General features: G+C 36.3%; 1 protein-coding gene across 1 annotated transcript; it reads left to right on the forward strand.

Moving 5' to 3' along the window:
- The first annotated feature begins 834 nt into the window (after window positions 1–834).
- On the forward strand, window positions 835–14,989 carry LOC139698555 (alpha-tocopherol transfer protein-like). The gene is made up of 6 exons (XM_071597393.1): window positions 835–986; window positions 3,539–3,695; window positions 5,838–6,093; window positions 9,961–10,071; window positions 11,668–11,776; window positions 14,345–14,989. Exons 1-6 carry the CDS (start codon window positions 863–865, stop codon window positions 14,497–14,499), a joined length of 912 nt encoding a protein of 303 aa, XP_071453494.1. The 5' UTR covers window positions 835–862; the 3' UTR covers window positions 14,500–14,989.
- The last annotated feature ends 9 nt before the right edge of the window (window positions 14,990–14,998 follow it).

The raw sequence follows: 14,998 nt of genomic DNA on the forward strand, positions 1-14,998 counted from the left end.
CCGCCGCTAGATTGTATACAAAACATACTTAAGGCCTACTTGAGGGTCTTTAGGCGAAAGATATTTTGATATATTTTGCATGGACATATGCTCTATAAACAGAATCGGTAAACACAAGACTTAACTTTATAATGTGGTGACTCCATTTTTGCAGTTCTGCATCCAGGGAAGCTTTTTTGATTGATGAACCAAAATTTTCAAACTAAGAATGAAAAAAAATTTCAGAGGAATGGACGCAGCTCATATTAAAGATTAATTTCATATTTTGACCAGCAACATTAAGGGTCAAAATGGATTATAATATTTAAATATAAGTGCATTTTGTGAAAATATCTGGTTAAAATGGCATGCAATGTTGCAAAGCAGTTGGAGGTTATTTTGCTAAGCAAAGTTCCTTAACCAAAATTAACTCCAACTTGCCATTTTCTATATTTCCAAGTTTTCTATTTGAAATAGTCAAGTCCTGAACTACATTGTGCAAAGTTAAGCTCGCCATTTATTCCTCACAGTCTACTGTATTATTTTTATATATTACTTATAAATGTTCTGCCAACTGTTGATACCTTGGCCAAGAGAAATTCAGCGAGACTATATTACTATTGCCCAGGGTCATCCAAGTATAGTTATACTTTGAATTTTATAAAGCGTGAAGCTTTAATTGTTTTTGTTGCCAATTGAAGATCAGCTTTGAGGAAATTCATTTGGTTTACTTGTTGAGGAGAGGGTTTTTATTTGAATTGTGAAACTTGAATATTCTTACTTTTCCTACAGAGCAGCACCCAACTATTAAGCCACACTTCACTTTATTTCATCTACTTTGTACTTACAGGACCCCCTGTTTGAACTTTATTAACCACCAACCATGTCTGTTGAAGTCCAAGCTTCTATCTCCAATGGAAATGCACAAAAGATGACAACCCATGATGATGACATACGCCACCTGAGAGAATGGCTGCCAAAGCAACCTCATCTCCCTCCGATCACAAGTGAGGAGAACCATTTCATTTATTCTGAGTGGTGTGCTGGATTAAAACTTCTGGAATTCAGTGCTGAAGACAATTTCATTTGATTAAAAGAAGGACACCTGTCTCTAGTATATATGTTGTTGATTCCTTGCCTCAAGAGCAATTTTAGTTTTGAGGAGCTTACTAGCATGAGGCTTAAATTCATTATCAAAATGAAGTTTATCAGTTGCTGAGAGAAATTGAAGCTTTGCTGCTTGGGAAAAATTGAGAAGCTCATTTTTTCCCCATATTGCAGAGAGCTATTCAGGAATGAAAGCTCAAATGAGGAAAGAATCACATGATTTATGCCAATATTATTGGTCTTGTTGAGTTATAGCGATTCTAGTAAGACAATCTTCATGGAATAAGAATTCCTCCAATATTTCAATGCTAACCTTCAAACCTCTTGTGGTCATGCATTCTATCTCATTACGTATATCAAATTCAAAATAAATATTTATAACTTGGGGGTATGGTAGTTCATTGGGCCTTTGACTAAAGGGCCCAAGATTAATTCTCAAAGATGCCTCTGGGACTCACTCCACTCATTCTGTGTGATTTTTCGGGTACCCCATCTTTATAGGAAATCATAAGTGGCACAGGCAATGAAAATGATCCCCTTCCCCAATGCATGAATTTCACATGACATTGTGCTTGCAATTAGTGTTAATGAGCTCTAACCTCACTAATCAAATCTGGCTTTAGCGTGTTTACTGTGGTGTACCATACAGCAGTAGCAGTTACTTGCAGGGTACCGTGTATTGGTGTAAATCAGGATGAGTTCCCTTTCATTGACATAGTCAGAATATTCCAAATCCACATGTTTATAATTTGTCGAATTATTTTGTTACCTTTTACACTATTGCCTTGCCTGAGGAAACAAAGTAAGAATCGTAGAGGTACAATTATGCTACAATGTCGATAACATTTTTTACAATGTTTATGGACAGATCATAATTATAGCTTTAATCAGCTGAAAATCAGCTGAAATCAAATAAATGGCATCAGAAACTTAATATTCTTTCTGGATTGAGTGAACCTTGTGTCGTTTATTTCAACCTGCTAAACTGCTCCACGCTATGTGATAGTTAGGAAAGATAAATTTATTTCTTAGTCATGTGCTGTAATTTAGAGACATTTACAGTAATAAAAATGAATATTTTAGGAAGAAGAGGGATACAATACAGCAAATAAAGACCCCACAGTGTAGAAACTACAGTGCAACCGCTAAAATTGCCTTAGCAGAATATGATTGTGCCAATGGACACCATTCAATGGCTGAAAAACACAACATAGATAGAAAAGGTGTTCAACTTAAACGAACACAGCTCCCTTGATCTCTCAAAACCTTAAAATCTTGCTTAGTGTTTCAGGGCTCAATTATACCTCTCACTTGGAACTTGAAGTACATGTCATCATATTTGTGGGAAAAAACAAAGTCTCAGTTAAGCTTTCAAATTTCATAAGAACACCACAGAAGCTAGTAAGATTGCATGTGAAATGAAAATTTTGAGGGCAAATTACCACTCAAGAGCTGGCTAGTTACTGCAGATGATGAAGAGGTTAAGGTTTTTGCAGAATAGTATGCAGAAACTACCACTATTGTATGAAAATAATATGCTTAGTTGTCAGCATATTATCATTCATCCATGACAGTGGTAACAGTCCCCATGCGGTGAAACTGATTATGCTGACCACATATGTGGGATATGCAGTATAAGTGGAAAGAGAACTTAGTTTTTTTAAGAGAAGCAAAAGAAATAGAACAACTTTTATTCAGTGACCATAGTGATATAGCCTCACCCAAAGACCATAGCAACTGCCTCCTTTTTCTCCATTTATATTCTTTCCCCACCATCCTTCCATCTCCTCTGTCATCAATCCCCACTCTTTCTCACCCTGATTTAAACATCCATCTCTCCCTCCTCTCACAAATGCCAGCCATGTATGAATCCCTCTTCTCTGAGTACTTCTAGACAGTCCTAACACTAATCTGTTTTGGCAGGCCCAGTTCTCCATCTGTGAAAGAGTGGTGGACAAGAAGATCAGTTTCAGTCGAAAGCACAGACAATGGAAATAAAAAAATTGTATGCTAAGTATCACAACTGATGGAAGGGACCTACCACCATGTATAATATTTTAAGAGGAAAACTGTCAAATGATGTCTCCTCTTGGGGTTCATGAAGTCTCAAGAGAGAAAGGGTGGATGTCTGAAGGCTTTGTGAGAGGTTGTGTGAAAGTAGTTTAGTGGAGAAAACCAGGGGCTCTCTCTAATATGCTATCTGTATTTGTGCAAGATTATTTAAGCACCACTTTACTGAGGAAGAAAATCAGCTAAAAAAGACAGGTGATTTGAGCATGGTAAAATAATTTGTGGAGGCACACAAGCCTGCTAAGGTCACCAGATTTTGAAAAATATGCCTAATCCAGCCTAAAGAGAACAATAACAGATATACGTCTACCATGTTGATATTTCTTGTAATGATTTGAGCATGAATTGGGTATTGAATTGTTGTTTTAATTAATTTTCACAGATGAGCAGCTGTCAACATTTCTCCATGCTTGCTATAACAGTCTTGAGAGGACAAAAAAAACCATTGATCAGTATTACACCATTCGAGCTGCAGTTCCTGAATTGTTTTCAGGTTATAATCCTATGAAGCCAGAGATTCAAAAGGTTTTTGATACAGTGTAAGTTAAGATTCAGTGAGAAAGAGTTAAGTACATTTTCTTGCTTTACAGTTTAAGTCTCCTAAAGTGTGGTACCTATAAGAAATTTTAGGTGACTAATAGTTGGAAAGTTTTATTTTGAGATTTATATGAAGAATAGTGGGTTCAATTCCTGGACATGCTTCAGGTACCCTCAGTTTAACCCAAGCTGTATGATTTTTTGAGGAACAGATATTCTTGGGAAACTGTAGCTAGCACAGGGAAAGGAACTGGCCCTCCTACCCTGATGTGTGAATTTCACATGCCGTCGGGCTCATTGCTGAGTGAACTCTATCTTCACCTCTCAAGCAGACCTTTAGGTTGAAGACTGTAGTTGGTTTTTTATTGATAACTTGTAGTTGTAAGCTAAAAAGCACATTGAAAGCTCTTAGTAGGATTAATCTGCAAAGACCAATATATATGCCTGAATTTCAGTTTTTTAGCTTTGAGCACTAAGTGAAAGAAGGGCATGAGGAAGCAGGCATTAAGTAAGAAAAATATGTAGTCTCCTGGTGTCCTCATATTACTCAGGAATAAAAATGTTGACCACTTTTTCAAGGGTAAAAGAATTATCCACTAAGTTCAGCTATTTAAGGGATCGGGTCTCAGCCCATACCAACTCAATCTAGCTATGAACATGCTTGTAAGGAAGGCAAGGAGCAGATCACTATGGAGTACCCTGTTTGCAAATGACTTAGCTCTCTATAAAGAGTCTTGAGCAACAGAGGAACAGAAGTTGGAGGAATGGCGAAAACCATCGGGAGAGAAGGGGGTGAGGATTAGAGGAGCAAAAACAGAAAGCTAACTGGGTACGGTGCAACAGGAAGGTGGACTGATAGATGAAAGGAAAGTTATACAGGTGCTTGGAGAGAACTGTAATGCTATTTGGTGGAAGGTCTTTATGAGCCTTGGGAGAAGGATGAGGATGAATTGCTGAGATGAGGGTGATGAGGTGGATGTGTGGGGAAACAATGAGGCACAAGATAAGGTATGATTTTATCCAAGGTACAGTCATGGCGGTCAATATTGATATTAAACTACCAGCAAGAAGGCTCAAAAGGTTTGGAAATATGGAGTGGAAGAGCAAAGAGCATATTTGGAAAAGAGTGGAGAGGTTGGAAATTGTAGGACAGAAGAAAAGAAGGACCAAAGAATTATGGAAGGCATGATATAATCTTATGAATAGAGGATGGAGAAAGGAGGACGCCTAGATAGTAAGAAATGAAGGAGCTAGAGCAATGGAAACTATTACTCTTTATGCACTGAATTACTGAGAGAGGGCTGATTTCCTAGCTTCCAGAATATCTTGGGGAAATGCAAGTGGCATTGGGAAAGGGACTGGTTTTGTTACCCTAAATTTGATTATTTCATATGACTTAAGATAAGAGTGAACACTATTTTCACCTTTAATTATCAATGTTTGGGTTGACTGCTATAGTTTTGATTCATTCATACTTGTAGCTTTAATGGATATCTTATCAAACTTAATCTTGTCCACTACACTAGGTCTAAAGTTTCACCTAATACATTAGCTTTATGAAAATATTTCCATTCCCTACCAACTAAAGCCATGAAGTGGGCTGTCTTACTAAAAGATGTTTCTATGATGAGAGGTTTCACTGCGTTTCATTTATCTATTTGCATAAATGTATTCAAATGAAACTTTTTTGGATTGAAATAAAATACTAGGACTTAACTTAGGAAAAATAATATCTTTGCTTTCTACGAAATAAACTTAAATCGTCGACCAGTATCGTTACACTGTAACATCATCAGGACTAGTCCTGATGATGTTACAGTGTAACGAAACTGGTCGACGATTGAAGTTAATTTTGTAGAAAGCAAAGATATTATTTTTCCTAAGTTAAAAATGGAATTCTACAAAGTTAAGGCCTCAACCATTCAGTGCATAAAATACTAGGCTCAAAAAATATGCAAAAGGTTGTAATGGTGCCATACAAGTAATTGAATTTTGGGAAATATGTACTACTTAACGCTACTAAAATATCAGTCCTACTTACTTCTTATTAAAAAACAGAACAATATTCTTACTCTGCCACTTTTTACTCTTGTTATTATTTTTCATTGAGAGAAAATCAACATTCCTATGATTTTTATTTTCAGAAACTTTGTTAGAGTTCCGGAAGCCACACCAAAAGGAGGATATCGTGTATACTTTGCCAGCCTGGCAAACTATGATCCACAGTTGTATGACTTTGATAATTCTTTAAAGGCATTCCTAATGATAACAGATGTAAATCTCACGGTAGAAAGTAAACTCCCGGGATATGTTTTGGTTTTAGATGCCAAAGGATTGACACTTGCACATATACCAAAGATAAATATCCCATTGGTTAAGAAGTTCCTAGTTTATGTTCAGGTAAGTTATTAGCAGAGCTGAGGAAGCTCTATTAAATTTTGCCCATAACCTTTACGTAAACAAGAGTTTAGTAGGAAGTCAAAACCCTTAAAATTAATCCTATTGTCTAATTAATTATGTAATCTTATAAGAAGCGTTATTAATGTAATGAATTTGTTCAAATGTTCATTTTAATGCTCAAAAAGGTCGATAAAATCCATCAGTAACTAATTTACCTTTGTGTTGCTGTTGCTCCTGTGAAAAATGTTGCTCTATACTATCATAACCATTATGATGCATGCATATTTGTTCAGTTCTTTTGTATTAACCTTACTTCGTCATGTGAGGACTATAGAACAATTAGTTTCATATCCCACGCAGCTAAAGTTGTTCTCAGGATCATAAACAAAAGGATAGAGAGTAGGGCAAATGATTACTTAGGGGATGATTAGTTTGGGTTTAGGAAGGGGAGAGGTACGCATGATGCCATTGCAGTAATGAGATTATTAATCAAGAGGAATATAGAACACAACCAGGAGGTATTTGCCTGTTTCGTAGATTTCGAAAAAGCGTTTGGTAGAGTGAATTGGGAAAAACTAATGAGTATATTGCAGAAAATAGGAATAGATTGGAGGGAAAGGAGGCTAATCCGCAACCTGTACATGTCTCAGACTGCTCAGGTGCGAGTGGGGAACGGGGAGTCCGGATGGGCAGTGTTAGGAAGGGGTGTAAAGCAGGGTTGCCCATTATCACCGTTGCTGTTCAACCTGTATGCAGAGGAAATGATTAAAGAGGCATGGGAAGAACTGGAGGTAGGAATGAAGGTGGGCGGGGAATTCATAAAAGCAGTTAGCTTTGCTGATGACCAAGCTTTAGTTTGTCAGTCAGCCAAGGGGCTGCAAACATGCTGAGTGAATTGGAAATTCAGTGCGACAGGTATGGGATGAGAATCAATATTAATAAAACAAAGGTTATGCGATTTTCTAGAAAGAAAAAGGCTAAGCTTAACATTAAAATAGGAGGGCAAAAACTAGAGCAGGTAGAACAGTTTACGTATCTCGGTAGTGTTTTGGACCAACACGGTCAAAGTAGTAGGGACGTAAGGAGAAGAATTGCGCTAGGAAAGAGGCTTTCACAAGGAGGAGGGAGTTGATGACAGGGACTTTGAGTAAGGATGTCAAAAAAGACTCGTAAAAACTTTGATATGGAGCGTAGCTCTGTACGGTGCGGAAACGTGGTCATTGAAGCAGGAGGATAGACGTAGATTGGAGGCTTTTGAAATGTGGGTGTGGAGAAGAATGGAGAAGGTGAAATGGACAGAGAAGAAAACAAATGAGGAAGTACTTGGTATGGTGGGCGAAGAGAGGGGTTTGTTGGGAGCAATCCTAAGGAGGCAGGAAAAGTGGATGAAGGGGGTGTTGACCGGCAGTGGGATGTTGAAGACTGTGATAGAGGGTAGAATGTTGGGCAAAAGAGGAAAGGGAAGGAATAGGATAAGGATGTTGGACGGGATGAAGGGAGGAAGAAAGTACTCAGAGATGAAGAGGGACCTGATATAGAGTAGGATGATGGATTTTGTGTTCTGTTGGAGTAATAAAATATTTGTTTGGTAGTTGTGTCCATCCAAAAACCTAACCTTACCTTAACCGGTAGATTACCTTAAAAAAAAAGGCATAAAATGAGAGAGAAATAAGTTGAGGAGAGGTAAAAATGTGAAGGGCAATTGCATATCTCATATCATTCAAAGTGACTGAATTTGCATGCAATGGTGGATGATGTAACCTTGTGGAACTCCTTCATAATGAAAAGGAAATAAAAACACTGCTATATCACACAAATATTAATTTACTGCAACTGATTTCGATATAGTTATATTATGGTAAACTATGTCGAAACCGGTTGCAGTATTCTTTCTGTTGCATTTCTCTGAATTTGGTTCTGGAAAGTCCAAATTGATAATGCTGGCTTCAATAAAAGTGCCTGTCATAGGCACATAATAACAAATGACACAAAAACAGAGTTTCTTACTCTGATGGAGAAGAGAAAACTCACCTCTATATGCCAGATAGGTTGAAGGTTAGGAGCCAGATGAAAGGTAGTTGGCACAGCATCTATTCCTTGGTGAGGTGGCTACCAAGGCACCTGACCCCAGTGGGGTGGTCTTTTGAGTGATGGTGTTACATAAACCTATGCGTTCATGAACGGGTTCCCATTATGGTAGATTTTTGTTGGAAACTAATTGAAAAATTAACATTCCACTCTGAACATCCAAATCATCTTTATTTTATCTCTTTTGAGCCAGAAAATGCTTGGAACAAATTTTTAATATTTTTTTTCCTCAAAATTTGAAGCTTTGAAAGATTGCTATGTTCCAGCCACAACTGAGTACTCACCATTCAAAGAATACATTTGTGTGTCATAATTGTTTTTGTTGATTTATTATTGATTGAGATAAGTGGGGGTCAATGCTCAACAATTACATACACAATAAATTATTATTAGTAAGCATTTGTTCATGAATACACTGTTGACATTTAAGAAATTTACGCTGTGTAATCGCAAACCGGATGTGCACATTGGCTGAAACTTTTCCTCGTTTTCCTTCTTTTTCTGATTGTTTGGTTTGGACAAATGTAATAGTGACCAGTTATTTTGATCCTACCAGATGCATCCACAAAATTTCCATGACTTGAAACCTCTAGAGATATGATCTTTTGCCTGATCACACTTTCTATTGCAATTTTATTGTTGTAATGGCATGTCACTTACTTAATTTTGAAATCTGTTCCCAATTTCTTGTCTTGCAAGCTCTTTGCACAGCTGTTGCATACATTTACTTTGCTGGTTGGTTTTCCTTGGCAAATTATTGTCATAATAAATAATGTATGAAGCCAGACTGTTAATATTGAGCCTATTGAAGGACATGATTTGTGGACATCTAAATGAGTGATATTGTGGCATGTACCTTGTAATCACCTGTTCTATAGTATCAGCACCTGCTTTATATTTATTATAATATGTTATTTATTATTTATTTTATGTAGCTTCTTTTTAGCATTGTCGTGAACAGCCATGTCTACACGTATTGTTAATGATAGATAGATAACTGCTTTGTTTTTCTTTGGCACATATTAGCAGAGCATTACTTTTTTGTGAATCCCAAATGCAGTAATATGCAGAATAGTATGCAGAATATGGCTCTCTTGACTGGTGTGGGACCATTACTTTTGGAATGTATGGCTTATTTATCTGCAAATTACCAAAATTTGTTGGTTTCCACAAAATTACGAATTTAGAAAGAGGTAGAGTAGTAAAAAAATTGTCCATGTCTATATTTCTGCCAATTTTGTGGAATGGAACTGCAAGTTCTCTAACTACACTTTCTGCTTGATTTTTATTTTATTGTTAGTTTTTTTGCTGCATAAATATTTTCTTGCCTAGGGAATACATTTTTGGCATCACAAATCCACCAAATTTGTATGCCGTATTTGGCTGGTTTTGATGGTATAAACTGCATAAATCTTTTACGTTTTCAATTAGGATAAAGCTGTCCAGTGATCATTAAATTCTCTGACAGTTAGTAAATTGACGCTGAATAAATATTCATCATCATCCAGAGATTCTGATAAACCCATTGGCCTTCAATGATAGAAATATCATTATTCAATTCCTTGCAATACTAATAGCAATTCAATTAAAGTGCAGAATTGAATTTAACTGTAATACGCACTATGTTACTGAAAGGCATGAGTATATAGTAATTAATTATGCCCATGTATTACTTTATAAAGGATGCCATTAGCTCTGTTATGATTACCTGGAATTTTTACTTGTTGGTGTGTTTCCTATACCTTCTTTTGATGAAATTTTTTCCTTGCATATTACCAGGAAGCCATGCCCATTCGGCTAAAACAAATCCATGTGATAAATGCTCAACCAATAGTGGACAAAATATATGCCATGCTTAAGCCTTTCCTCAAGGGTGAAATAATGGATATGGTGAGTGATTCAGCTTTTTCATCATTGCTGATAATAAACCTCTCAAAAACGCTGTGATAGTCCTAGCCTATTATGTATACATTGAATCATGAAGTAATGTCCTTGATGTATTTTTACCAAGTTTTTGGAAGAATCTTTTAAAAAAATAATTGTGGATCATAAAGCAAAACCAAACTTCTGTGGTGGAAAGGCCGATTTCAGAATAAAATGGAAATTTCAGAAGATGAAGAAGAAAATAAATACCTTTGGAGAACTTTATGAAGAGAATATCAAGTCAGCAGCTAATTTTAAGATGTGTATTTGAAATAGAATTGAGATCAGTTTGGGTCCAGCAATATGAGTTTGGGTTGTAAATAATAGCAGAAGTAATTCATGTTAGAAGGTAATTTGTGATAGAGAGCAGGGAAGATCCATTTGGAAATAATAAAGAGTTAGAGGAAACTGAGGAAGAATATTTATTTGAATTACATCAAGAATAATGAATGTTAGGAATATATTTTATACACTTATTCATGAGGAAGTTACTTGAACAGGAGAATTTGTTTGGTTAGATTCAGTTGTTCTTAGCAAATTAAGGACATCGGTCAAAAATAAAGACTAAGGGGACTGTAGGCTAAGTTCCAGAAGTTTCAAGGAATTTTCAAAAGAAATTTGGTAAGTAGGGCAAATAGCTATGCGGAAATCAGTGCGGGATTATGCAGCAATAAATGGTCATAGATCCCCTATGTAGATTTGAGGGACCCTAAAAAGCCTGATTAATGCAGCAAAAAATGTATTTATACTTACAGGCATTCATTGTATAATTTATCAAACTAGACTTATTTTATGGCTCAGTGCCCACCAAAATGACAGGTCAATCAGCACAGTAAGTATCCACCACCACTTGGTGGATATCCACCACCCCTTATATCCCTGGTTTTAAGGAGGAATGGGAAATTAAATATCCTTAGACATTAAATTAACCGAGTCAGAACGCAAACATATCAAAATATTAGACCATTAATGGGCATAAAAGAATGTGGCACAATGATTTCACAGATGAGCTTTCCAGTGGTAAGTCCATGTTTGAAGAGTGAATAAGAAATGATAGCCAAGGACTCAGAATGGTCACCACCAGGAAGAAGAAAATATTGAAAGCTTAGGGAAAACATGGAGAGTAGAAATATGCTTCATGATTAGGGATCGAGGCTTTGAATATGAGGATTGCAATGACATTTGCAAAGATGTTTAGATGGGGAGAATGCTGAGTAACCGCTAAAAAGAAGAAAGACCCTTAAATATAAAAGTAGAAACTTTATATAGAGATGGGTAATACCAGAATTCATTTGTTTGATTAGAAATAATCATCTTAGAGTGGACAAATTTGAAGAAAATTTGGGGAATCAAGGTAGAGACTGGAGGAACTGATATCATATTAAAAGCTGTTGTAGATTCGGATTGGTATGAAATGAAGGAATGGGTTGAGAAGTTTTATTGCAATATAAAAACAATTGAGATGGCAATGTAGGCACCAATTAGATGCACTGAAAAATAGTTGTCATCTAATTTAATTCATTATTATTTTAATTAATATTATGCACATTGAATATTTTCCAGATACAATTCCATAAACCTGGACACATGGAAACTCTTCATGAATATGTTGCTCAGGAGATCTTACCAAAAGACTTAGGTGGAAATTCTAAATCTGTTGAGATACTTCATGGTGAGTTGAACCAGCAGCAGGGTAACGTCCTTTTCTGCCAACTCAAAGCCTATGGGTTCGATTCCAACCATGGTGGGTTTCCCTCCACCTAAGGCTTGGGAAATTGTAATTGTGTCCATTGATATCATTGTTTATAGTCCGATGCCAAATTGCGCTGTTTTCGCACCAATGCCAAATAAATAAATAAGTAAAAGAAAAGGGCTACTTGCATTACTTTGGAAAAAATGCAAAAACAAAGGCAGTGATGGTTTGTTTTGGATATATGAGCGCCAGAGCTTCCATTTACATTGAAAGGGACAAGACTAACAGCACTATTGATAGACAAGATGGGTGGGTGAGAGTAGGAGAAAGGGAAGGAAGAATGACATAGCACAAGTGTTAGGATGGGGAACTGATGAGAAGGATATTTCCAAGTGAGCAAGGTTCAAGCCTGGTTCGGAGCATGCTTATAGAAACCAAATGCATGCCTAGTCAAAGGTTTGAACTGTAGTAGTATGCCCAAGGAGGGGAGGGAGGCAATAATTGAAATTTTAAAATAGTCTCTGAAATAATCACTTTACATAACAACTAATCTGTTGTTCACCAAAAAATAAATGGACAAAAATGCAAAATAAAAGCAAAGAAATATAAATTATAAAAAATACATAGCACTGATATACTTATAGCATATTTCTAAACCCTCCCCTTGTTAAGTATTGCAGCAAAACAGTTCAGTACTTCCTCAAATGTTTTTAGTCAGTCTTTCAGTATGCCAAACTAACAACAGTGGCACAATATTTGTAATAATCTGCAAAAGGCCTATGCCCAAAATGTATGCACGGATGGTGCATATTTTTGGTCAATCTTAAAGTGTTCTCCTTTATCCTTAAAAAAAATGGACACCAAATGTCTATATTCTTTGACTCATTGAGGTTCCTTTTTTCTTTTCAAGTTAAATGGTACCCTTACTGTCAATAGTAATGTGTTCTGCATCAGTCATTGATGTAGCTACTGCTTTCATTTTTACCAGTTGGAATCGTTGTGAACTTTTTTGTAGCTTCTAAGGACCCTTTAATATCTTGTGTACTTTTTCTTTTAAAATAAACTTTGAAGGGTGAATATAGACTTGGCTTGGTTCATATCAAATTCTCTAGGATCTGCACAATGTAGGACGTCTGATCCATCTTGATACCTCCCTCTGAAACTCTTTAAATATTCATTGACAAAGCATCACTAATAGGTCCAATGTTTTTTTTGTTTCCAAGACTTGGAATGGTGTTCTTTAAATTCGCCAATTTTTCCTCTCTCCCCCCAATCATATTATGCATCCTCAAAAACAGTTAAGATTCAATTGATACCATTATTGAAATAAACACACAGATGGAGAATGTGGTTGGCACCAATGGGCAAATTGGTGCCAACCACATTCTTTATGTTTTCTTTATTTATTATTCTTCTTTAGTTTTATTTATTTATTTTATTTGACAAATTAATTGGGAGAGATTGAGACTTTATGGCCCCTTCTTCCACCTTACACATAGATATTAAATTGAAGAAAATTACATGCACACAAGCCCTGGGTGGAGGAAGACCTACCTAGGTGGGAATTGAACCTGCACCTTCTGGGTTGCCAGGCAAGAACATTATCCTACCACCACCAGGGCCAACTTTTATGCCAGAGTTTTAAGTACTCTTGCCTGTTCTTAGCTGTCTGATGTAAGCCACAAAGACTTTCCTTCAACCTCCAGACATACTGGACTTAGTCTGCTATCCCATCCTTAAAATATCAAAGCTGATCTGAATACACATCATCCTTCAATGATGCATAAGGGCAAGATATTCTTATGTAATTGTAAAATGCATTCATTTGCCCATTCCTAAAACTTTTGTGCCACAATAATGAATTGCCTCCCTTTGATCCAAAACTGCTGTCTATTGCCATTACTGCTTCTCCTTTATTTTAAATTTTTTCTTCTTTGCATCATATCTACCACCTTAAAAATGGCTACCTTTATGGTAACATTGGCATAGGACACTCAAGGAACCATTACTTATCACATAATCTAAACCATTTTTCTTTATATCATGAAAAGACATCAGGTTACATGTTAAACCTGGCAATAATGAAACTCTTGGTCGCATGATTTTTCTGTAAGCATACCCTTTATAAGAGAGATATCAACTTCTCCAATTCCCTAAGCCCCCAGAGATTTGGCATCAGCAACACTCACAAAACCACACTATTTCAGTGCAAAAGTAGAAATTAGAATACCCTTGTACGGGGTGATGTACATGAATGCTCAAGAATAAAGGAGCCAATGGATAATTGCAAAGGATATTTATCTAGTACTCATACAGGGGCAGATAGGGGCACAATTTCCATAATAGCTGCTCTTACTCTCCTGCATAATGATGTCTTTCTATTTTGCTCATCTGAACTCAAACACTTATGCAGTGATATTCCCTCTCCTTTGCTCTGTAGATCAAGGTTACCTCTCCTACCAACTTTAACTATATGGTTGATTATATGGTTAATGATATTCCATTTTTAATTTTGTAATATGAATTTACAAAAAGGCTTAATTTCAGGTGAAATCAGAAAGAAGGTAGGGGAGAATGCAGAATTCCTTCAAGTTTTGGAAAAGACAGCAAAAGCAGATGAATCAAAACGACCAGGACAGCCAAAAGGGCATGGGGAAATATTTGGAATGGAGGGTTCATTTAGGAAACTTACAATAGATTAATGTGTAAAAGGTTCATTTGATCTATTTCACTTCAGTATACCATTTTGTAATGGAGTTGCAATGGCAATGAATGAGGAAATGGATAGCAAAAACATCCCTTTGCACTATGTGCAAACAACTTCAAACTTTTGGCATGAGTGGTAGTATGACATTGGGTGAAATAACTTAATCCAGCTGAAATAAAAGTCTACTGGCCTAGGTTTTGGCACCTTACAAGAAATACACTACTCTGAAGAAGTTCTTAATCAACTTTTATTCGCACTTGTCACTCCATGAAAATGGAGAATTTATGTTTTACCTGCACAGGTGTGGTTGCAACTTTTGTACAGTGACCTTAAAAATATTTATATAAATGGTTTTTATAATTGGTCTCTTTCTGTATATGATTGTTTTTGGTAATGCTATTGTATTTATATCCTGTTGATTTGTAAAATTGGACAAAAGCACTGGGGTTTACCCAATTGTTCACAAACTGCATAACTTCACTTGAGAAATGTAA

Source organism: Hetaerina americana, unplaced genomic scaffold (assembly GCF_022747635.1).
Source record: "Hetaerina americana unplaced genomic scaffold, ioHetAmer1.1.p SCAF_883, whole genome shotgun sequence".
NCBI lineage: Eukaryota > Metazoa > Arthropoda > Insecta > Odonata > Calopterygidae > Hetaerina > Hetaerina americana.

Bases quoted from the DNA above. Each gene is read 5' to 3' on its own strand.
- LOC139698555 (XM_071597393.1), top strand. From the start codon at position 863: ATGTCTGTTGAAGTCCAAGCTTCTATCTCCAATGGAAATGCACAAAAG. The intron at 3,696-5,837 runs GTAAGTTAAGAT...TTTTATTTTCAG, and splicing joins CAAAAGGTTTTTGATACAGT to AAACTTTGTTAGAGTTCCGG. The intron at 6,094-9,960 runs GTAAGTTATTAG...GCATATTACCAG, and splicing joins AGTTCCTAGTTTATGTTCAG to GAAGCCATGCCCATTCGGCT.